The 23,286-nt window shown below is 48.0% G+C and overlaps 6 protein-coding genes across 9 annotated transcripts; 2 read left to right on the plus strand and 4 right to left on the minus strand.

The window, feature by feature from the left end:
• Window positions 1-190: 190 nt before the first annotated feature.
• Window positions 191-803, minus strand: LOC9640142 (copper transporter 5.1). The gene has a single exon (XM_002985848.2). The coding sequence runs from the start codon at window positions 768-770 to the stop codon at window positions 315-317; it is 456 nt and encodes a 151-aa protein (XP_002985894.1). The 5' UTR covers window positions 771-803; the 3' UTR covers window positions 191-314.
• A 1,120-nt stretch (window positions 804-1,923) lies between these two features.
• Window positions 1,924-3,120, minus strand: LOC9640143 (U-box domain-containing protein 26). The gene has a single exon (XM_002985849.2). The coding sequence runs from the start codon at window positions 3,118-3,120 to the stop codon at window positions 1,924-1,926; it is 1,197 nt and encodes a 398-aa protein (XP_002985895.2).
• Window positions 3,121-8,562: 5,442 nt separating this feature from the next.
• Window positions 8,563-10,723, minus strand: LOC9640144 (protein decapping 5). Its single transcript, XM_002985850.2, has 8 exons — window positions 10,535-10,723; window positions 10,359-10,459; window positions 10,204-10,281; window positions 9,489-10,142; window positions 9,312-9,437; window positions 9,089-9,253; window positions 8,922-9,032; window positions 8,563-8,865 (listed from the first exon to the last, which is right to left on the minus strand). Exons 1-8 carry the CDS (start codon window positions 10,701-10,703, stop codon window positions 8,755-8,757), a joined length of 1,515 nt encoding a protein of 504 aa, XP_002985896.1. The 5' UTR covers window positions 10,704-10,723; the 3' UTR covers window positions 8,563-8,754.
• A 62-nt stretch (window positions 10,724-10,785) lies between these two features.
• On the minus strand, window positions 10,786-13,085 carry LOC9640552 (importin subunit alpha-9). The gene is made up of 11 exons (XM_002985851.2): window positions 13,015-13,085; window positions 12,751-12,964; window positions 12,541-12,694; window positions 12,377-12,479; window positions 12,133-12,317; window positions 12,001-12,080; window positions 11,803-11,947; window positions 11,670-11,751; window positions 11,558-11,616; window positions 11,199-11,510; window positions 10,786-11,135 (listed from the first exon to the last, which is right to left on the minus strand). The coding sequence occupies exons 1-11, from the start codon at window positions 13,058-13,060 to the stop codon at window positions 10,965-10,967; spliced, it is 1,551 nt and encodes a 516-aa protein (XP_002985897.2). The 5' UTR covers window positions 13,061-13,085; the 3' UTR covers window positions 10,786-10,964.
• A 450-nt stretch (window positions 13,086-13,535) lies between these two features.
• Window positions 13,536-15,702, plus strand: LOC9640553 (protein translation factor SUI1 homolog 2). The gene is made up of 9 exons (XM_002985743.2): window positions 13,536-13,642; window positions 13,714-13,788; window positions 13,844-14,109; window positions 14,161-14,343; window positions 14,586-14,687; window positions 14,746-14,903; window positions 14,983-15,030; window positions 15,126-15,179; window positions 15,272-15,702. Exons 5-9 carry the CDS (start codon window positions 14,651-14,653, stop codon window positions 15,314-15,316), a joined length of 342 nt encoding a protein of 113 aa, XP_002985789.1. The 5' UTR covers window positions 13,536-13,642; window positions 13,714-13,788; window positions 13,844-14,109; window positions 14,161-14,343; window positions 14,586-14,650; the 3' UTR covers window positions 15,317-15,702.
• A 610-nt stretch (window positions 15,703-16,312) lies between these two features.
• On the plus strand, window positions 16,313-19,216 carry LOC9640145 (rho GTPase-activating protein 5). 4 transcript variants are annotated; one of them, XM_024659680.1, is made up of 7 exons: window positions 16,313-16,629; window positions 16,794-16,933; window positions 17,215-17,906; window positions 17,979-18,099; window positions 18,155-18,274; window positions 18,330-18,560; window positions 18,633-19,216. In XM_024659680.1, exons 3-7 carry the CDS (start codon window positions 17,233-17,235, stop codon window positions 19,041-19,043), a joined length of 1,557 nt encoding a protein of 518 aa, XP_024515448.1. In that variant the 5' UTR covers window positions 16,313-16,629; window positions 16,794-16,933; window positions 17,215-17,232; the 3' UTR covers window positions 19,044-19,216. The 4 variants fall into 4 exon arrangements, with proteins under 4 accessions (XP_024515448.1, XP_024515449.1, XP_002985790.2 ...); XM_024659681.1 differs by having other exon boundaries at window positions 16,313-16,570; XM_002985744.2 differs by lacking the exon at window positions 16,794-16,933 and having other exon boundaries at window positions 16,313-16,570.
• Window positions 19,217-23,286: the final 4,070 nt, after the last annotated feature.

The raw sequence follows: 23,286 nt of genomic DNA on the forward strand, positions 1-23,286 counted from the left end.
GCCATCTGGAGTGATATTCAAACGGTAGATCATGAAATCACGAGTGAAGGTACCTGTTTGAATATCTCCTCATCGCGACTCTTGTGACAGCGAATCTAACCGGTGTCATCCAGAGCTCTCCTTTCGATTGCAAATACAGTGCAACAACGTTAACCTGCAAGCAAACAAGTGAGCAGCAAAGTTCTCGAACTGGAAAAATGTACTCTCATGTTGAAAACAAGAGACCAACGAACATAATTTGAACTTCCCTCTAACCCTAAATCTAAAAGTAATATTGTTATTTAGTACAAAGGATATTCGCGTACGAATAGCATTCAAGTACAACACGAAGTATCGCATGCCTCCTCCCGGATCTTGGCCTCTCGACCAGCGGCGCCACTGCCAATTCGATCCCCAGAACGGAACACAAAGTAGCCCACGCCCAATCCCACCACGATGCTCACAAACACGCCCCCATTGAAGGACATGGCGGCGAGCATGAGCAGCAACCCAAGGGCCGAATTCACCACAAACAGGATGGATTCCACCGCCCGGCCATCGATGGAGCTCGGGGGAGGCTCCGTGCAATCGCCCATCAGGGGCTTGCGCAACCCACCTGGCGATTTCGACGCCTGGATGAGCAAGATCCTGCGGGAGACGACATACTCGTTGAAGAGGGCCGCCAGGAAGAGCGCCGCGAGGGAGAGAATGTAGCCCAGCCATGTCTTTGTGATCCAGCCATCGAAGAGAATCGTGGCATTTTTGCTCCAGTAGAAGGTCATGTGCATCATCTTGTCGAGCTTGGGCTTGACCTAGAGCACTGATCGCCAGCTCGAGTCTTCTTTGCAACAACACGCAAGAGGGAACAAGGAAGAATTCTTATTCTTTAAAAAAATTCCCAAGTTCCGTGTTCTTTCATGCAAGAAGTGGGCATCTTTCATCATGGCCATTTTGCAGACTCTCGCTTTCGGGATTTTCTTGACTCCGTCAACTTTTTCCGTCGTATAAGAACCCATGCGATATGGATGATCTTCAAGTGTTTCGCAATGGGAGCAACATTCCAGCTTGGTTTTCTCGTGCTTTTTCTTGTGGCAAATGCTTGGCCTCAGGATGATGGTGATGGAGAGATCGCTCCTGATGCTGGGATTAGTTTTTGTCCCAGTGAAACCGAAGAGAATGTGATTTACTACAACACTGGAGAGAGCTCCGAAGATAGTCCATTCGAGAAGAACTTGGCATCGGCTTATGAATCCCTGCTATCTCCGTCTCAGGAATCTCCCCGGCAGGCCCAAGCTGGGGACGATCCAGACACCGTCTATGGCTACGCTGCATGTTTCGAGGGAAATTGTGAGGATTGTCTCGCCACTTGCAAGAACTACTTCACACAAGTTGCTCCTCACGCAGTTGGAGCGAGACTATGCCTGAAAAGTGGCTCTGATGCTTGCTATCTTCGCTATGAAAACTACAGTTTCTAGATGAAAACAACACATATATGAACAAAGTTGGATATCTTTAACATAACATTTGTTCTCGGAGTGTTCTGTGTGATTTTGTGGTACCAGCAAGCACGACATGTGAGATGAATCGCAATCAAAGTCCCTCTGGCCAAGACATGATCGATACATACCACCAAACTCTTTTCCAGCACTGGCAGGTTCTTGTCCCCTCACAAACACTAAACATCGATGCATCTCTATCTCAATCTCGGCCTCTCGAGATAACTTGAGATGAAGTTGACAAGATCTCGTCTAGTGGCTGACGTGATTCCTCCACTAGAAGAATGGACAAAAGCTGAGCTACAGCAGCTTTAAGGAACATGGTCCGATCGAAACAAGACAAATCGTCTCAGACCCAAAGGAAAGAACGCAAAGTTGGCAAGAACTTGCTTAAAACCATGATCTTTGAATTTACACAAAGAAGAGAAGATCTAAGATCGTTCTAAGTTTATGGAGTCTTCCAGAGCCAGGAGAAGTGCTTGAGCAGCCCCCCAGCTCTGTGCTTGGTGGACACGGAGCAATCACACTGAAGAACCATCACCATCGTGGACAGGCCACCAGCCTCGAGGAAGGAATCCTCCACTGCGTGAGAACCCACCGAGTGGTGGCACACGATTAGCGCCCAGGCGATGAAAGTGCCATGCTCGGTGGCTTGTGTGGAGATCTTGAGCACGCAGCCCAGGATTGCTGGCACCGCTCTCGCGTGATCCACCGCCAGAGCTTCTCTCCCCTCGGCGCAGCAACACAGCGTCCTGAGCAGCTCCAGAGTTTGCTGCTTGATCACCCCCGTGGGCTGCTGCTCGATGAGGAGATCGATCAGGAGCTTTGGAGATCCGCATTCGATCGCCCGGAGCTTGAGCTTGGTCGGCTGAGTGGCGAGGAGGACCAGCAGGGACTTGAGAAGCGGCGATGCTTGATCACCGGTGGTGTTCTTGGCGAGGAGCCACACCAGCCCTTGGATGAGCGCATCGAGGCCGTCGATATCTCGCATTTGGCGATGGTCGTGAGCCGAGAGTGATGATAGAAGAGTTTCCAAGAGGCTGGCGGCGTTTGTTCTCACCGTTTTGCTGCTGCTGGTGAGTAGTCTGGCAAATCTCTTTAGAGAATCGAAGCACGCAGCAAATGCCCTTCTTGTGAATTTTGCGTCGAGCTTACAGAGCGTGTGTAAAATCGAGAGGGCTGCCGCTTGATCTTCCTCCTGGATGGCCCTCTCCGCTAAGACGGTCGCGAACAGAGCTTCCAGGAACTCGTCGTGATCGCCCACTCTCTCCCAGATGGAATCACCGCTGGGGAGCTTGCTCAATGCAAGCAAGAAGCTCGAGTCCAGGAGCTCGGCTATGGCTACGCTACTCGTATCGATTTCTCTGCAAAGTACCTCTTCCAAGCTGATGATCGCCTCCTCGTTGCTGCTAGCGCTCCACGATTTGATGAGCTGCTTGAGAGTGGAGTTTGGGATGAGCTCGCATGAACCGAGAGCTTGGCGCGTGACTGGACAAGCCCTGTTGCCGTCCAGCAGCCACTTTTGGATGCTGGAGCGCTCATACGTGATCCCGGAGCTCAAGATCACGGGATCCTCCATGAGCTCGAACGAGATTGGGCAGCGAAAGTATGGGGGGATCTCCGCATTCTTCACAGGTAGTCTCATGGATGATCGATCAATCAGATATGCAAAAAGATGCAACTTTGGGAGGAGAAAAAGCCTTCATACCCTGAGGATAGCAACAACTTTTCTTCTAGATCAAAAGCAGCAAGGATTATCTGTTGATTGACAAGAGAGCATTCGGAGCTCTAGTTTAAAAGATTCCATGAGAGCAATGAAAAGAAGTGGCTATGGAGTGAAAGGAGTAGCCTTTGGTATACCTAGTATTTTCCAATATTGCTGCTTTACCAACCTGCTTTTGGGCATATGGCCCCAAACAGAATTGTCAAGGCTTGGCTTTGAAAGTTGAGCCATCTCATTTTTCAAAAAAAGAGAGTAAAAATGCTAGAATATACAAGAAAAACAGAGAAAAACAAAAAACATCCTTTTCTGATGAACCATTTTCAAATCTTTAGGAGGCACTGGAAACTCATTCCACAGCAGCCATTCCTTGTTAAAGTGCAGAAGAACTTGCTCAGTTTTCGCCTTCATTTTCTGCACTCAATCCCTGCGTGCACTTTCGTTTTCACCTCCGAAACTGGTTGTTTCTCAGATTGACCGGTCAGAGCTTGTGTATCAAGTGTGAAATGGGATTTGTATTCTGGTCAAACTGGACAGTGTAGTGCAGGAAAAAACTATAGTATAGCAAAAGTATATAGCAGTAGTATGTGAGAAGCTATATACGCTGGAAGCGACCGACCACGCGTGTTCCTGCTCCTGTAACTATGTCGCCCCCTCGCAAAACACGCACGCAGCATTTCCCCGGTTCTTCCACACACACATAGTCAGGGGTTGACTAGAGGTAGTGCCCAAAGAGAAAAAAAGAGAGAAATAATGGTATGGTCGTGCACCGCGAAATAGTCCCAGGAAGACCTCGCGTTTTTCTTGGCGTGCTCGGTGCGACTTTGGGCGATGGCTGGCTGGCTGGTAGATTTGGAGGTTTTCTTTTTCGCTCTTCTTCCTTCCGTTTTTTGTTCATTGTCAAACCAACTTTACACGGTCTTTCTTTTTATAAAGACGCGGTCGATGCAGCGTTTTCTTTCGTACCAAGTTTTTGGAGTTCTCTGTAGAGATCCCAGGGCGATCGCGGTTGTGGATCAGGAAGACTTGGATCTGGAGATATCACACAGAGTTCCTTGTAAAATTCTCCCGCGGTCGGCAGGAAAGGCGATGAGGAGCACCAGAGTCCTGGCTTTGATCCTTGTGATGGGTTTGTACTGCTCGAGCTTCATCCAAGTGGCTGTTTCGGGAAGATTGGTTGTCGCAGAGAAGCAGCAGGAGAGCAACGATCATGGAAAGCACCGGGCTGGTGATCATCCAGCAGCAGCGGTGGAATGGATTCACAAATCTCCTAGCAGCAGCCATGTCTTGCATTCGTCCAATGGAAGAGTGTTTAGCCTCTCGCTCAACAGGATGCCAAAGAAGGTGACTCCACCGTCGGGGCCGTCCAAATGCCACAACGCGATTTCCACGGCTCGGGCTTCCACCATGGCAAATTGCAGGAACTAACACCAGTGGATTCCACTCATTTTTCATTTCTTTTTCTTGGGTGGGGAGCTTAGATCAACGTTTTAAGATAGTCCATTCTTTTCGGCGATTTGGAGGCCAGTGTAGAGAAAAGGCTAGACACAGACACTCACACTTGTTTTCTTGTCTATAAGAAAGTTTTGTTCTCATGAAAACTTGTATAGAAAACGATCCAAAGCGCTTTGGAGCCAACATGTTTTGACACAAGATTTGGAATCGACAAACCAGCGGCAATTTCTGCTTAGTTGTAACCCAACATCAAATCAATCAAACATCACCAAGAAAAATCTAAACAAAAGAATGAGTGAGTGACCCTCTGATTTGTCAAAAAATGGCGGCTCTGAGAATATTGCGTCAATCATGAGACCGGATTGTCAATGGTCAAAGACCACGTGTCACCGACGTGGCCGAGTAGAAACGCTAGAGAACTCGTAAAAGTCAACCAGCCGAGAACGGAAGTGTGTGTCGATGGATTTCGAAGATCTCCACGCGACTATCAAGATCAAGCGGCCTGATCTCCAGACAGTCGAGTTTTCGATTATCCACAAAGCACTGCGCGGAGATTCCAGCCCGTGGTTCGCATCTCTATATAACACATGGGCTGCCTGTTTCCTCCCAGCGAAGTTTCTGGCTGGCTAGCGAGATATTCACCGCCATCATCAGGTTTGGAAAGTTCGGGCCGCAGCTTGAATCGTATAAATCCATGCTTCCACCCCGTGCTTTTGATTTCCAAGCCGAGGATCATGTACATGGCTTGTAGAAGAGCTGCAGGTGTTTTCGTGATCCTGGCGGCGATGGTTTTCCTGGATTGTTGCGGGGCATCGAGGCTTTTGATCGCTGGTGCTGGTGTTGGAGAGTTGTCACAAGGATCATCAAGAGTCTCAAGCCCATCTTTGCATCTGGAGCAACACACGCTCCCAAAGAGAATACCAGTTCCTCCATCGGGTCCTTCTAGATGCCACAACAGTCTCTCGGCGCGATTCAAAGTTAAGCGTCCAGGGCCATGCCAGTGACGATCTCCAGTCTCTCACAAACTCTCACAAAAGAAAGCCATTCTTTCCATATTTTTAAATGTTAATATCAATTATAATTGTACTAAAGCATATACTTATGAATTATAAACACAACAAAGCTATAGTTGTCCTTTTTACTGTGAGATATATTTGATTAAGCCCATAGTGGCGTATTAACTGTAATATGCCTGGTAGATGAGCGACAAGGCCATCTTTTCTAGCATTGTTATGCTCGCAAACCCCTTGGTTGGATGTCTCCAAAGTTTATAATTGCGTCGGGATCGCGAAACTCTCGCCCGGATAGGATCCACCCCTTCGTGCTTTTGATCTTCTCTCGACAGCCCAATGAAGTCTCGCATCGAGCACAAGCGATGCATGATCCACCGCTGTTCTTCTTTCTTTCTAACGAGAAGATTTTGTCTCGTCTCGGGGCCTGGGACATGGACGCTGCGAGCCTGGTACCATAATGATTTTAAGAAGCACATTAGTCCAAGCAAAGCTTCCCGACCTGGTCGTGACTGGCAGCAGCAATCCAGTGTGCCTGCCATTTAAGTCTGCGGTGTATAGAATAAGTGTACGTGCTGGCTGGATCTGTCCCGGCGCTGCACTCCAGAGTGAGTCATCACAATGTATGTAATCTAGCATTTTTTTCCTAGAGATAAGAACTTACATCCACTTGGAAGAGCTTCGCACGCAAAGCATATAACGCGAGGAGACACTCCAATGCCATCTGTGACCGTGTTGGAGTTGAACACTTCAAAAGGTTGTGTTGGAAAAACCATCGAAATGCTACAGCAACATGACGGAAGGCTGGCGTTAAAACACAAACGAAACGACCAACAGACCGGCAGTAAAGCAAGGCGAAAAACCATAGAAAAGAGAAAACGAAAAGGGAGGAGATCAAAAGTCTAAAAGCAAGTGAAAAAAAAAAGGAAAAAAGAAGAGGAAGCGGTACCCGTTTGGACAATGCCGGCTCCCGTACCGCACCAGTCGGTGATGTCCCACGCGCAGCGATCGATCTCAACTAAAAACAGTGAATCAACTCATTACCAGGCAATACTAAGCAGCCTAGAAACGAAAGACTTACCAGTTTCCGTGATGTGATGGAACATAAAACACCGACTGTCGTCGTCCACTGTTGAATCCTAGCAGTCATAAAAGAATAAGTAGCAAAAGTCGGCTCGGCTTGGCTCTAAGAAAATTAAATCTGAAAAAAAAAGAAAAGAAAAAAGAGATGAAGAACCAAGACGAGTGGAAGGGTCATATAACTCTGAACGAAGCTTCACAAAAATGCACTTTTTTGTGAGATTGAACGAAGCTCTACAGTAGGATCCCCTCGCTTTTGCTGGACGCACAGATACTATCCCTTGTGAAGTGGGCCGGGGAGGAGCTCCTTTCTTACAAAATCCCGTGTCCGATGATCCTGTGTCCAAACTCTCCTCGTTAGACAAATAAGCTTTCGAGTAAAAGGATAACTCACCTACTTCTCGCACCATACTTTACACTCCGTTTTCCCTCTCTTTCGGCTGAACAGCTTAATTTGGTCGCGTCTGAGTCGAGCAAGCGAAAGGGAAACCTGTGAGGCCGCGACTTGTGTTGATAGAAATCCACACATCTCCCCCCATCTCCATCACAGCTTTCTTTTCTCTTTGCTTGTTGCTTTCCTTCGCTCACTCGCAATCCCACCTCATCTTCCAGCCAGCGAGAGAGAGCCTCTGTCTGTCTCGGAAGTACTCGCAGCTAGCTACGCTTTCCTTCTTTGATTGATTGAGAGCTCTTCTCCGCGAGTGCGTGCTTGTTCACCGAAGTAAAGGTTCCCTCTTCCGTCTTGTGCAGCTTCCAAGCTTTCATGCAATTATTTGCCACCGGCGCCACCACTTCTCGCTAGTCCCTGCTTCATTCTTTCTCGTTGCGTGTCGAGGCTACTCTGAAGATATTCTTGCTGCCCGGCATATGATCGTATCACCACCATGGAAGCAGCTACCGACAGAAAGAAGATGACGATCGTCGTGTTGAATTTCATCCTGCTGGGACTTCTCGCCGAGAATGCTTTGTGTGCCAGGTATGGAGTAGCAGGAATTCCAGCGGCTTCTCCCTCTGCCTCTGCTCTTTCCCATGTTCCGTCTAAGGTCCAGTCTCAATTCTTCACAGTTCCCGCAAAGAAAGAGGCCGATCCAGCATTGCTTTCCGAGCAGAGAATGATCCACAATATGCTTCCCCGAGTTCTCACCACTCCACCTTCTGGTCCCAGCAGAGGAGGAAACGATATCGGTCTACAGTCCACCACGGCCCAGGATAGTGCACCTTAAGCAGCTAGAACCGGGATATATCTCCATGCATATAAAGGCAGCGAGTATGATATCGAGTCACGTCCTCGGTTTGTCTCTGTCTTCGTAAATGATCGTCCGATGATGGTGATCAGTAGTACCGCGGGAAGATCCAGCAAGTTTCTCGAGGGACCCTTAGAAAAAGAGGGACAGCTGCTGCACCAGGAAAAATTTTGTAAGGAGGAGATTGAAGTTTTTTTTATCATAGCGAGCTTACTGTTAGCAGAGATTGTTCATGTACATTTCCCAATGTCTTGGTTCTTTTTTTGATTCCTATCGTAAACCTGAAAAAAACACAAGTCAGACCAAAGCGTAGGTGGTAATCAGTGTAAAACACTGACCGTTCTCCATTCAAACAGCACCAACATGGGACTTTGATCACCAGTTTTTGTCTCCAATCCCGGCAGCACCCATCGCTGGCCGGATCTCTTTCGTAAAAGAAAGCCGCAGACTTTGAAAACTTAAGAACCTGTTTGAATAAAACACTGCAGAGCAGAATAAGAAGTTCAAGATCACATGCTTCACATGCATTCATAATGCACAAATCCATCACAGTCAAAGCTCAAATCCCCCGAAAAAAAGAAGAGAAACCAAAAGTTTTAGTTTGCAGTTAAGAAACTTGTAGTTAGCACCGAGCTAAAACCACAAAATTGCACGAAAACACGACCTCCTATAGCTTAGCGTTAAGAAAGCACGGGAATCTAGGTAGTTACACAACAGCATAGTGTACATTACCAGCAGATCCAAACCCGTTATCAAGCTTTTATTAGCCTTCATACAGCAGCCGGTTGATGTGGTCGACCACCTCGTCGAAACTGTCCACCTCGGTAGCCACCTCTGTAGCCTCCCCGACCACGAGACCTCAAAAAAGCGTCCCCGAAAGTCTATCAATCAAAGAAACCGAGTGAGAACCCAAACCAAGCACTGACACTCGACTAACCTCAGTGTTGATCTTACGTTGCTCTGAAAATCTGGGGCGCTCGGTACCACCCTCACGATCCAGAGTGTCACAGGAGAGAGAATCGAAAAAGTCATCCTTGACGTATACCGGCTGAATGCAAAGCTTTATCAGAAATGTGATCCATAATGTCAAAGCGTCATTCGTACCTTTTTCCCGTCCTCCGGTTTCTGCCAGTTCTCGCTCACAGGCTCGTCCTCTCCGTTCCTTGGTTCAACCTTTCCTCCAAGCTCACCCCAAACCTCGTCCTTGTTGAACTTTTCATTCATCGCCATGAAATCAAAGTCCTCCGTAAAGTTCGTACGTTGAGAAGGCTGTCCATGATATCAAAATAAATACCACAAGAAAGAAGAAAAGCTCGAGTAAACATACCCCACGACCCCTTCCGCCGCGCCTTCCATTTCCTCGCCAGTTATACCTTCCGTTGTACTCGTGCCTTGGACCATCGTGCCTCGGACCCTCGTGCCTCAAGTTCTCAGGCCTAGGTCCGTTGTTAGCCTGCCAAAACCACGTAAGTATGCCAAGACATTGACAAAACTCTACTCGCACCTGCTGCTCCTTGGAGTGAGATGATGACTCTTGCAGAGAGTTTTCGGCAGGTTGTAACTTCGATGGCTCCACCCCTTCCACTGGCGGTTGCTCGAGTGGAGTGGGAGTGTTCTTCTTCAACTCTTGAGAGGAATCCAATGGTGCCTGAGAAACAGACGGCAGCCGTGGGAGCTTGGCGATCGGTGTCAATATCGCCGTCATTCCAACCGAGGAAGTAGTCTCGCGGGGCTTCTCCGTCTCCGGCGGACCTGTTGGATGTGTCGAGCTCGGCTGACTAACTTGAGGCGGTGGCCGCTGGTCAGGAGGTAAGAGCGGCTGCGATGGCAAATACGGTGGCTGCATTGCGTTTCCGCTAGGTGGTGGATAGTATCCCGGCCAGTAGAGTGCGTTTCCGACGGGCGGAGGCGGACGAGGACCCCATGCACCCAAGCCGACTGCTGGCGGATATGACGAGCTGAGAAAACCCGGTGGCAGCAGCGCCTGTGAGTCACGCGGTGGTGGCATTCCCACTGGAGGATGGGGAATTGCTGGAGCGTGCGAGAACCCCGCTGGAACTTGAGGTGGTGGAACACCTCCGCTTGGAGGCTGTGGCATTCCTATCGGTGGAGCCATAATGGGTTGAGACATTCGTTGCGCTTTCTGGGGCTGCTGAGACTGAAAGAAAACAAAACTTGACAGCTTAGTACCTCGTATCATCACAGCATGGAAGTCTCACCTGAGCAATGATCGCCGGATCGTTGTAAGGCTGCGAATGGACCGCATGAGCTTGCGGAGAAGATTTCACCTGTAAATCCTGGAAAGGAAAGAGGCACAAAAAAAGATAGAAACTAATCAGAGAGGAAACAATGAAACCACGGAAGAAATCCATACCTTGATGTCCGACCCACGAAAAATAATGTAGTCATAGACGCTATCCCTGGGAGGAATCTGCGGCCCTTCCTTCTTCCTCCCTTCGGTTCCATACGAACGAACTGGAAACAAAGCAAGAGCGCACGGATTCGTGAGCTCCCGAGCTCCAACCCTAGAGAAATATCGCCATAGCCTACCGTTTTGGAGCGCGATGTTGCAGTTCTCGGCGTCGATGGTGTAGAGCACGCCCTCGTAGCGGATGTCGCTCTTGGATGTGAGGCTGATGAGGCTTCCAATGTAGGAATCGAAGTTGGCACTACCTTTGCTGCTGTCGCCCCCGGGCGCCACGGCGCTAGCGTCCCCCATCCCGCGCACAAAGACGAAGAACCCTAGTGTTGCTTAACAGCTTAAATGCTACCTCTCAATGCGGTAAAAATTTCAAGGCAAAAAATAAAAACTATGTATAACGTAGAACTCTTCTTCGCGCTCGATGATGATTCTCTTCTCTACTGTTTCGGCGATTACACAGAGAAAACTATCAATAGCGTTTCTACCACTTGTACAGGAACTCTACGCGAGTTCTTCCTCTTCTTGGAGCTCGCTCGAGTTCTTCTTTTTCTTCGAGCTCTAGGCGTGTTCTTCTTCTTCTTCTTCGAGCTCGCTACCGAAGTAAGTGTCGAGGAGGTGATTCGCCATGTTTCTCAGCTCATCGTTCTCGTGGAAGTGGAGCATCTCAATCGCCAGCATCCCATCGCAACCTTCCACGAGCTTTGTGCCGTTTTGGAGGCAGCGCATCACCTGTGAGGAGGAAGAACAAAGAGCTTCGTGTCAGCGAAGGAAGAAAATGGTTGATCCGCTTACCAGTTCCAGGAACTGGAGGCCGAGTTTCGATCCCTCCGGGTCGGGCGACTTCACCAGATTGACGAACTCGGCAACACAGCCGGATTGGGCGAGCGCCGAGAGATGAGCGTGGATGGGCTGTGACGCTGTCTGTGCTGCTGTTGCTTCTTTCGGCATCACGCAGAGGTTTCCCAGCGCGTAGACGGCTTCCTTCTTCACGTCGAAGCTGGCTGTCGCGAGCAGATTCACCAGTGGACCACAGGCTACAGGGAAGACGTGCTCTTTGTGCTGCATGGATCCAGCAGCTAAGTTGGAGATCACCCACGCAGCTTCCTGTTTCGAGTGTGATGAGTTTTCATGAAAGAAGACCAAAAGTCTACCTTCTGCAACGCTCTATGATTCGTCTGTAAGCAGCGGACAAGCGCTCCAACAACACCACCTGGAAGATATCTCTCGGTAAAAGCTCCTAGGATATAGAAAATATAATGTTACCAGGGACAGTGGAGCCAGCAGCAATCACGCCATCACTCATCTTGTTGTCTCCACAAACTATGTTCCCAATAACTCGTAGCACCTAAAACAAGATAGTGAGAAAACAAGCGACCAAGACCAAAAACTAACTTACAGGGGTAAGAACTGTAAGCTGGTTGGATGTTGCCAGCCACTCCACGAGAGGTCGAAGCAAAGTAGCGTTAATCAGCTGCTTAGTATCAGCGAGAGCACTGATATAGACGAGGACCCACGCCGTCTCTGCAACCAAATCTTCATCCCTGGAATATAAACAATCAAAAGTGTATCAAACCAAAAACTACGATCATCTTACTTTGAATGCAAGTGTTGAACGAGACCTGGCAGAATGCCATCGATGCTAAGCAAATCCGAAGCACCTTTCGTGCTTGGACCCTGCAAGGAGCGCATCAAAAACTCATCAGAACGAAGTCAAGCGTTACACTACCTTGATGAGATTTGACAGAGCCCAGCAAGCAGTTCGTGCGACAGACGTTTTTTGAGACAAGGCCAATCGAGCAAGCGGCCGAAGAGATCCTTGAGCAAGAAGTATTTTTCTTATCTCCTCGCTGTCACCGGCAAAGTTTCCCAGAGCCCATGCACACTGCTCCGCAACAAGAAGAGAGCTATTTTCTGGAAAGAAAAACGTCGTCATACACATAAAAAAAAAAAAAAAACAAAAACGCACATACCTCCAAGATGAGCAATGAGAAGAGGAACGGGCATTAGCAAATCTTCTTGCTGCTGGACATCCTCTACAGCGATGTTTGTCAAACACCAAGAAGCTTCAAGCAGCTTGCAGAAAGAAGAAAAAAAATCTTAACAGCAAAAAAGAAGAAAAAGGTAGAGCACTTACCTGTTCTTCGCTTGATCCAAATTTCAGGCACTCCACAAGCACTGGGATGAGACCAGCTTCCACAGCAACGCTCACTGGCGGCAAAGAGCTGCACGAAAGAAATCGCCTCACCTTCTTAAGAGCTTCTAGCTTCCGATTAGAAGCTCCCTTGGAGCTAAGCAGCTGCTAGCATTAGTCCCAAGCATTCCAAGCAAAAACTAAGAAACTTACATGTCTTGGCTAGCGCTGACTAGCTCCGCCACTGCCGATTTCACGTCATTCTCCAAGGCGATCCTCGAATCCTCGTCGCCCTCGCAGTACATTTCCATCCCATCCTCCACGTCTTGGCTCCTGCGCATTCGCTTGGCTCGCACGGCAGCATCCCGGCGCTCTTTGCTCAGCGCGACCGCCAATTTGCGCCGCCTCTGCCCAGCTCCACTCGCGACTGCTTGAACAATGAGGCGAGAGTGGAAATGGAGGAGATCGAGATCTTACCCGATGGCTTGAAGTGATCGCGACGAGCGGGGCTCACAGCATCCATCTTGCTCGCTTATTTAGGGTTTAAGAGGAATTCTAGGGTTCTTGTCATTTAGGCGCCATTTACAAGCTCTTCGATTTCTTTCTCCGTGTCGCTGCCCTGCATTTGATCATAGTCGTCCAGATCTTGGTAGCACGCCAGAAGGATCTTTGCGATCTCGGTGTCGATGCAAGCTTCTTCCAGATCGGAGTCAGCTATGGATTCCAAATCGCCTGCGCGAAGCAAGAAATTGGTAAATTTTTGCTCTAGAGGTATGTTCCAGCACCTTGAGGCATTTGTGACTGTGTGAGAATGCCGCTAGCTTCCTGCGAAGAAATCTGTAAGCTGGATTGTTCTTCAGATTTCTAGTAACGCTGTGGATTTTTTTCTTTATTTCTTGAGGAACTTATAGCTTACTGTTTGGAAATTATGCTACTTTTGTGAGAAACTTACTTGAGCTCGCTCTTCTTCATCCAATTGTGGAGGATCCGTTCGAGCTTTTCTACCAAGAACAACTCCCACAGCTGCTGCAAGCTTTTCAGCGTGAACAGCATTACCAGTGTTTTGGACGACGACTTCCAGCGCTTCCGCTGCTTTCGGAATGAGGTCAGTCGCTATACTATCACCCTCTTGCTTTTGATGATCGTTTCTCTCACTTCTGAGTTTGTTCTTCCCAGCACTGGTGCCGCTAGAATCGTCACCACTGCTGCTAAGCAAAGCACTACCATCACCATCGTCTACGTCCTCACCAGGTAACGAAACTACACTTTCTCTCGCATTCTCGTTCCCTAACGTTTGCTTGGTCAGGATCCCGGAGTTTTTCGCAATAAGTAGCTTCAACTGTGCCAGATCCAGCGCCTCCAAAGAATTACCAGCGGTCGAGAGCTTGTCCATTTCGCTCTTGGAGACGCCACAGCCCATCAGTTGCCAGCCGGGGTCATCGAGTCAGGTGTTCCAATCGATCAAATATTACGAGGCTGGCACCAAAAGCGACCTCTCCTCTCTCTTTTCCTTAAAGACGGGGAGGAGGGAGTGACCATCAAAATTCATGGCGCACTGCTGTGAGGGACGAGGTCGGTGATTCCTACTCTCTCTGGTTTAACAAACTTCTTCCACCTTCACAGGCCCAAGCGGCTCTCACGTTTCACGCATGACTTCTGCAAGCACTGATCTGTTTCAGTTTGTTGAAAGAGACGTCATCGGGGCCGTCGGATGCCCGCCAACGGACGGCTGCTGTTCACGCAAAACTTAAGAAAAACGGGAGAGCAAGGCAGTTGTCACTCTCTTGGGACTCGCGGATCATCCAGGTGAGTGCGCAAAAAAGCGGGCAAAATTGTTTTGGGAGTCGTTTGTTTCTTGAAACGCTTGGTGGTGGTGATTTTCTCGCTTGGCGATTCGCGCTTGATTGATTGCGGGTATTCATTTTTCTCTTTTCTTCTTGCTGCTAGTACTTGGCTTCCATTTGCTCTGTACTTTACTTTTTGTTGCACTGTGGTGCATTTGTTTTTTTCCTGTTGGATCTCTCGGAGTTAATGCTGCCAATTTCCAGCTCTCCTGCTCCAGAAGGCAGATTAAAAGCCGAGAAACCAAGGGGAGAAATCTACGCCCAGGTTCATGTCAGATTTTGATATCCAAATTCCTGGCGCCTTCGGTGAGTGAGCCTTTTGCAGCGCTCTCAAACGATTTACTAACTATTCTCCATGCGGCAGACCCGTTCGCAGAAGCGAATGTTGATGACCAAGGAGCGGGGTCCAAAGAATACGTTCATGTTCGCATCCAGCAGAGGAATGGGCGCAAGAGCTTGACCACCGTCCAGGGCCTCAAGAAAGAGTTCAACTACAACAGGATACTCAAAGACTTCAAGCGAGTGAGAGCCCTTCTTTTCCTCTTTCCTTTTCGAGTGATCTACTTAAGAGCCTTCAAGTGAACTGGTTTTACTGTCTCAGGAATTTTGCTGTAACGGGACAGTTGTGGACGACACAGAGCTAGGACAGGTTTGTTTTTTTGCTTGTGTGTGGTTGCTGTTGCACGGATTCTGGCACTGAGAAGAAGTCGTACGTTTTGAATTTTTTCTCTCCTTTTTTTGCAGGTGATCCAGCTCCAGGGCGACCAGCGAAAAAATGTCTCCCAGTTCCTGGTACAGGTCTGTCTAGTAGCGTAGCAGTCCTATCGCTGAAAGTAATAAATTTTGTGCTGCTGAGAGCTTATAAGTTTCTCGACGTGGTTCCTTTTCAGGCTGGCGTTGCCAAGAAGGACCAGATCAAGATACATGGTTTCTAGGAGGAGAGAGGACGTGCGATTATTTTTGCTCCCCCAAGGAAGGATAGAGAAGAGATAAGTATTTTTTCTTGGATTGGATTTAATAAGGTGAGAGCTTGAAGGAGATCTAGACAAGAGTCTTCGCAGCACGACCCAGAGAAGATCGATGCGATGTTTTCTCGTCGCAGTTAAGAAGCGCGCTCTCTATTGACGGCTACGCGGATCAATGGATTCGTCTTCGTGCTTGGATGAGAAATCGATGCAGAGACAAGGAAGATCATGGGAAGGAAGCACAAGACATGTTTAAGCGTTCTTCTCAAAGCCAGAGCGAGCAAGCAAGCGCTTTGAGGTGTGTGTAGAGTTATGAGGCTTCACTTAAGTTAAACTATGGATGTTTGTTTCTCGCTCGTATGTGTGTACACACGACTACGTATCTTTTCGGAGTTTCGAGGGAATCTCTACAATTGGAAAAAGCAGATGTGTGTTCTTTCTGTGTGAGAAGATCTCTTTAATTTGAATCAAAGCGTGGGTATAAAGGTTTGCTTTTTGCTCCCTCCATCCACCAGCTTTTGGTTTCCAAAAATTTTTGCTCGTTATCTTTTGATTCGAAAAAAAGATCATTCCAAAACCTTGTGGAGAACTTTAGGCTCAGTGGAGATGATAAAGGTGGCAAACAATGCCCCATCTAGAGAATATCATACCATAATATCTAAGAAGTTGTCAACAAAATGATTGTCCAAGAAATGCTATTACCCATATGGTAATAAGATCTATATCTACCTGGCCAGTTGGTGGCCAGGGTGGCCCACGTTGGGCCAGTTGTGGCCACCGAATTACCCGGGTTATTTTTTTGAAAAATCCGCCAAAAGGATGGGACATCCATGCGCATGGATGTTGGTGACGCGCATGCGCATCCATGCCCATCATGTGGGATTAAACATTAAACCGGTTAAACACACCACTAAAACCGCCCACGTTTAACCGAAAGGGTTAAGTTAATCTGGTAGCTTAGCTTAAGCAACCCTTTAGCTCTAGCTCGAGCTCCAATGTAGGCAGAGGGAGGACGAGAGGTCTTGCGGTGTCACTGCGCGTTTTGTTTCCAGCGCTTGTGTTCTTCCGCCGATCATTCCCTCGTCGCCGCGGCAGCGCGGGAGGATCCTGGCAGGGCTAGGGCTGCCGGGAATCCGATCGCAAGAAGCAGCGCTGCTCTCCGATTATCTCGAGCGGCGCCAAGCAGATAGGGCCAAGGATCTCCACAAAGCTGCCGCCGCTGAGGTACTGCTGCGCGATTGACTGGATTAGAGCGTGGTGTGTGTCGGCATTGGCATTTCCAGGTGTGTGTGGGGTGCGTGTGATCGATAATCTTGTGATTTGAGGCGTTTTCTTGCAACTCCCTCCCTCTCTCTCTCTCTCTCTCTCACACGCGCACACGATTCTTGGGTTTTTTTTCTCTTTTTTTTCTCTGCTCGAGCAGTGTAACATGTGACTGCTCTCACAGCTCACAAGAAAGCCAAAAAACGGTGATGGTCACAAATTTCGTCCGCGGGAGAGCACTCTCACAGGATAAAAAAGAGGGCTTCTTTTCTACTGCTGCTCGTCATGGGTCGCGGCATTTGGGTGTTGGGCAGGTGCTCCCAGGTGAGAGTCTCCTCCTCGTGAGTTTTTTTCGTTTCTTATCTATGGTTTTTATCGTTGTTTACTTGTCTTTGGATCCCGAGGCTGGGTCTTGGTCTTTTCTGTGATTTCTGCGAGAGATTGAAGGTTCTTGTGTGAGCTTGCTCGGAAGAATTCGCTTCTTTTGCTTGTAAGCTTTTGGAAAAGACTGTTTTTTGCATGCATGCTTGTTGGTTGTTTAGCTGCTTTTCTTTTCGATATATAGTTCGTTGTTCTAAATCTTGTCTCCTTGTTTTGTATCACAGAAGTAGCAGCCTCTTTCGATGCACAGTGATCGTAGACCCACCAAGAAGAACAGCAACGCGAGGCTGGTACTAGTAGCGCAGGGAAATCGCCAAAATCTCAAGAAGGAACAGGCTGACGAAGAGTCAAAAGGAGAGAAGGCTCCCAATCTTTCGTCGCCAATGACAATGGCGGATTTACTCACGCACCGGCATTTCTCTCCAGATATCTTGGAGTCCGATGCTTACAGCATTTCGGGTCTCTCGCCGCCGCTCTTTGTTTCGGATCACAACACCACCGATTCGGAAGAAGGGTCCCGGTCAGACTCGGGTGTAGTTTCTTCTTCGCCGGTCAATCTTCCCGCTACTCACGCCACAGCAAGAGCGGCCACTGACGGCATGCATTTGTCGCTGGAGTTTGAAGATCTGGTGATACGTCGGGAGAAGATGAGGCTCCGCGGCGAGCAGCTCGCAGGTGGAGAAGGCGAAGAGGAGGCTAACAGGGAAGAGCTCTCTATGTTGGCTCTGGTGCTGGACACGCTGAGAAGATCCTTGCTAACATGCAAGGCTTCCGAGGAGGAGGTTGCGTCCATGGATATTGGCTGGCCTACCAACGTCCGGCATGTAACGCACGTCACATTTGACAGGTTCAATGGCTTTCTCGGCTTGCCGGTGGAGTTTGAGATCGAGATCCCCCGAAGAGTTCCCAGTGCAAGGTTCGTTCCTGGCGTTTGTTTTAGCTGTTTACTTATGCTGTTTTGTTTTGTTTTTTTTTTCTCGTGTATCAGTGCCAGTGTTTTCGGTGTCTCTCCAGAGTCGATGCAATGCTCTTATGATTCCAAAGGCAACAGCGTTCCGACCATTTTGCTGCTCATGCAGGAAAGGCTTTACAGCCAGGGGGGCCTTAAGGTCTGTGATTCTTTGTTTTCCTCTTCTCTTGACGTGAGTCTTTGTCGGTGTCCAGGCGGAAGGAATTTTCAGAATAAACGCCGAAAACAGCCACGAAGAAATCGTACGGGAGCAGCTCAACCGTGGGATCGTCCCACACGATATTGATCTTCACTGCCTAGCTGGTCTCATCAAGGTATGAAAACAGCACGCACTTCCGTTAGTCTGAAACTATAAAGGCTCTGTCTCAGGCATGGTTCCGTGAGCTTCCTAAGGGGGTCCTCGACACTTTAACGCCCGAGCAAGTGATGCAGTGCCACAACGAGGAGCAATGTGTTGAGCTCGTGAAGTTGCTGCCTCCGACGCAAGCAGCTCTTCTAGACTGGGCGCTGAATCTCATGGCCGACGTCGCCCAGGAGGAGGCGTCAAACAAGATGAACTCCCGGAACATCGCAATGGTTTTTGCTCCCAACATGACTCAGGTACGTTCCTCTTTCATTTGGTTCTTGGTTTTTGTTTTGTTTTCTGTAATGTATTTCCTTTTGCTGTCCCAGATGGCGGATCCACTAACAGCACTCATGCACGCTGTACAAGTGATGAACATTCTAAAGACGCTGATTGTGAGGACGCTACGGGACAGGCAAGAGGCTGTGCTCGATCCAGGCCCTGCACCGTCTTTGCCGAGTAACAAGGACGAAGATGACGACCAGCAGCACTGTGGGAGTGGACTGATTGACAAGGCAACTTCGGCAGAAGAAGAGTACGATGACTACAGGCAACACCAACAACAGCAGCAGGAGCAAGAGGAGCTGGATCAAAATCACCGTCACCACCATCTTCACAATCACCATCAGCAGCAGCAACAGGTGATGATGCTCCACGCGAAGCAAAAGAAAATCCGGTCTGCCGCGCCGAGGCTGCTCAACAGAATAGACAAGCAAAGCGAGAGGGCCGAAGCCTGGTAAGAACAAACTTTTGCTCGTTCTTACCATCGCTTTGCACAGATTGTTGTACCATAGCTAGCCAGTCGATCGCCAACAGCCGTTTGTAAAATAATCTGGCTGCTCGCTCGGTTCTCTCGAGTCTAACTTTAGTACCTTTTTTTCTCCTTATAAAACTTACATTTTGGTTTTGCAAAGCCAGAGTTCTAGGAAGACGAAAGAGAGAAGAAGAAGAAGATAATGGCGGACGAGCGAGAGTGGCTGGACGCTTGCTTGTTTTTGAGCAAAGGGCCATCGTTGGCGATGGAGTTTCTGGACGAGGAAGCTCGCGTGATGCTGTGGGCTTACTGGGAGCAAGCTCTGGAGGGTCCGGCGGAGGAGCTCTCGCAGGAACAGGGGATGAGCGATGAGAGGGCGAGGAAGCGGAGGGAGGCGAGGAGGAGGCTGGGAGAGATGCCCAAGTCGGAGGCGAGGAGAAAATTGGTGGGGTTACTGTCGAGTGTGGTTCCCGAGTGGCGAGAGTGGTGTAGAGAGCATGGCGAGAGGATCCGGGAGGAGCAAAGGAGTGGCGGCGAGGCACAAAAGCTGCTGAGAGCGTTTAGCTTGAAAACCGGGATTAAATTGTCGCCTAAGTTGTGAATCAGTCTCAGCTAAAAGTGACAAAGTAAAACTTGTTAAGAACCCTAAAATCTATTTATTTATGAATGCCGAGACAAAGTTTAGAAAAAGGGTAATATGTGATTTTGCACATGCCTTCTATGCATCATTATATTGTGTGATTTGTTGTTAGTTTGAAATGATTAATTTAAAATGGATTAAAGTGTGCAAAAATGATTTTTCCTTAAATTTTTTTTTAAATTTAATCTAAGTAAACAATCTTACCAAATTGTTAAAATTTTATAAAGTGTACATCAATTTTTTTTTGGATATTAAGAAAACAAAAATAATGTACTTTATGTGTGCAATAAGATAGTGATTTATCCATTTAACAAAATTAATTAGGAATGTCTTCAAATGTTACTTACAGAACTAAAATCAGTAAATTTCTTTACTCTATGATTTTTTTGTGAAGATGGAAAAGCTTTAATTTTTAAAGTATTTCTAAAATACAAGCAATATTGTTATTTTTGTTTAAACTATAAACTAGTGTTCAAATAAATTTGTATTAGGGACAAATTAAGTTTTTTGGACATAAAGTTGTAGTTTAAACAAAAATAAAAAACTAATAGTGTTTTAATAACACTTTAAAAATCAAACCTTTTTTATCCTCACTAAAAAATCTTTAAACTTTAGTTCGTTAAACAAACTTCCAAAATATTTCTAATTAATTCTCTCACACAGATAAATTAGTGTTGTGAATGCATGGAATATGGAAAGGGAATACAGAAATGTGTATATCAATTAGCCCAAAAACCCTAGCTTATATACAGGAGTGAGTGGTTCAGATTGAAACCAATTTGACGGCTACCAAAACCCCATTACGCTAATATTAGTATACGGCATCGTAGCCGTACACTTGGCCCTCACATCATCCCCTCCTCTTGGAATAATGGAAGACCATCAGAGTTCTTTTGTAGATGGGCCAGGATATGGAGGAACATCAGAAGGAGGCATCAGTGGATCTATAGGTGGTATTAATTATTCCTGATCCCTTTGTATGAAGCGTTTCAACCGCTGCACATGCACAATCTCTGGAGGATTGGCCTGCTGGACGTCATGCCAAACCTCATAAACTTGTGGTCCAACTTGCCGCAACACCCGATACAGTCCTTTCCACTGCACAAGGAGCCCCTTAGATAAACCACATACTGTAAGATGGGGAAAATGAATTAACACTAAATCATCCACTATGTACTCCACAAGTGAATGATGATGGGAGTTGTACTGCCGTTGTTGTCCCACTTGTATGCGGCCTAAGTGTTCGGCAGACTCCACTCGGACAAGTGGAAGAATGCTCGTCAAATACTGATCCCACGACCTAGCATCCACAGTTCGTGACTATTGCGAAGGTAAACCTAGCTCCATTGGTAATATTGGATTATGACCATATAGAAGTTTATATGGTGAAGCACCAATAGAACTCTGCACTTCTGTAACATATGCATACCGAAGAGACGGCAAATAACCATCCCAATCCGAATGTTGAAAGTTCACATATTTCGCAATCATCCCCTTGAATGTCCGAACGAGCCGTTCCACCAGACCATTTGATTGTGGATGATAAGCACTCGTGAAAGTGTGGCGTATCCCCAATTGAGACGTCAAAACATGAAATGCCTCAGCCATAAATGCAGGACCATTTTTCAAAAGAATCCGCTCTGGACAAAAATGCTAGAACACCACTCGATTGAGGAGGAAGTATCCAACAGCAGTTGCAAAGGCACTAGCAAGAGCACCAACTTCCACCCAACGAGTCAAGTAGTCAGAAGCAATAATAACATACTCATTGCCAGTAGTCAACCGTGAAAAAGGTCCCATAAGATCAAACACTACCAACACAAACGGATGGGAAACTGCAATTGACTCCAACCGTCCTTCCATAGCCCAAGGGGGAGTATTACAAGCTTGGCACTAAACGCAGCTACACACATACCGGATAATATCATGTCACATCTCCGGCCAAGAGAAAGACCTGCACAACTTCTCGGTTACACGACGATGTCCCATATGCCCACCTAGAACAGGAGAATCATGGTAGGCATGGAGAAACTGCGGAATAAAGATAGAAGGCACCACCAGCCTTAAATAATCATCAGGATTCGTCCCCACAAAATAAAGAAGACGGTCTTCAAGGCGATATTGAAAATATAAATGCCGGAAAGGCAAGTCATTGTGAGACACAAATCCCTAAGCCCCAAAATGGAGCTAAAAGAGTGCCATGTGGTAGTGGCCGAAGCGAAGGCCAAACGAGCATAACACGTTTGGACTAAAATCTCTGACTTGAAAGATTGAGAGCGGGAGTGGAACTCCCAATGAAGTGCTCGAGGAACAAGCATGAAGCAAGCAATAAATGAGTCTTTAGAAAAGGGACACAAGAGGACCAAAACATGACATATGGAGAAGTCTGAGATGGACGATGGACCCGAGACAGAGTTCGAGATGGAGTCCGAGATGGACCGAGATGGAGTCTGAGATGGACCGAGATGGAGTCTGAGATGGACCCGAGACGGAGTCCGAGATGGACTGAGATGGAGTCCGAGATGGACCAGAGATGGAGCTTGAGATGGAATCCAAGATGGAGTCCGAGAAGGACCTGAGATGGAGTCCGAAGTCGAGACCGAGACCGAGACCGGGACCGAGGCCGAGACCGAGGCCGAGGCCGAGATTGAGCCCAAGCCCGAGTCCAAGTCCAAGTTTGAGTCCGAGTCCAAGTTCAAGTCTGAGAGGGTGAAAGCCCAAAGCGTTCGTCTTCCAAACCCTAGGGGGTTTGGTGAGCTCCAAAAGTATAGTAGGGGGGAGGACTCCAGTGGAGCTAGTTTGGCCAGGAAAGGCTAGTTTAGCCCAAGAAGGTTATATCCAGGTGTTGGGTGACGGGATAACCACTGGGAGGTCTAAGGCTAGAGTGAATATGGACTGTCAAGCAGGGTAACTTAGTGAAGTGTTCAAGAGCTAGCTCTAGCTCCCCCGGGAGATCGAATGGTCAATGCTCCCAGTCTAAGTGTGGGTGGCACTACCTACTTGGATACCTGATGTGGCTCAATGGAACCTCGCTCTAAGCCCATAGCTAGAGCACCTAAAGGCAGAAGGTGGGGAGAGTACCCACAGGGTTCGTGTAGGGCCACGGTGTTTCGAAATGTTGTCCCGAACTCCCAAATGGGGGAAAGGAGGAGGAGTAATCCTCTAATGTAGTGACTAAGGATACGGTCACATGGTGAGGAAGTCCCAGAGGACAATGGGACTTAGTGGCTAGGCCTGCAAGCTTTGATTTAGTGGCAGTGTTAGCAAACATAGCCATGGACGGAAAAGGGACTTGGTAGGACTGACAAAGGGATATTGGGGAAGGCTATTCCCCATGTCTGTGGGCATCCTAAGGATGCTAAGGAGTGGATCTGGGATGACCACTCGTGAACGGATGGCCTAGTCTTGGAGAGACGGGATTGTGATGCAAGTGGTATCGGACCACCAGTGCGGCAAAGGTGAATGGGCATGGCATTAGTGTAACAGGCTGATATGTCAGTGGTACCTTTGGGTGTCGGTCTTGGGACCGGACACGTGGAGCACTTGGACCAAGTGCAAGGGATGAGTGGCATGGATGCCATTCTCGGGG

The sequence above is a fragment of the Selaginella moellendorffii genome, unplaced genomic scaffold, assembly GCF_000143415.4.
Source record: "Selaginella moellendorffii unplaced genomic scaffold, v1.0 SELMOscaffold_70, whole genome shotgun sequence".
Lineage (NCBI taxonomy): Eukaryota > Viridiplantae > Streptophyta > Lycopodiopsida > Selaginellales > Selaginellaceae > Selaginella > Selaginella moellendorffii.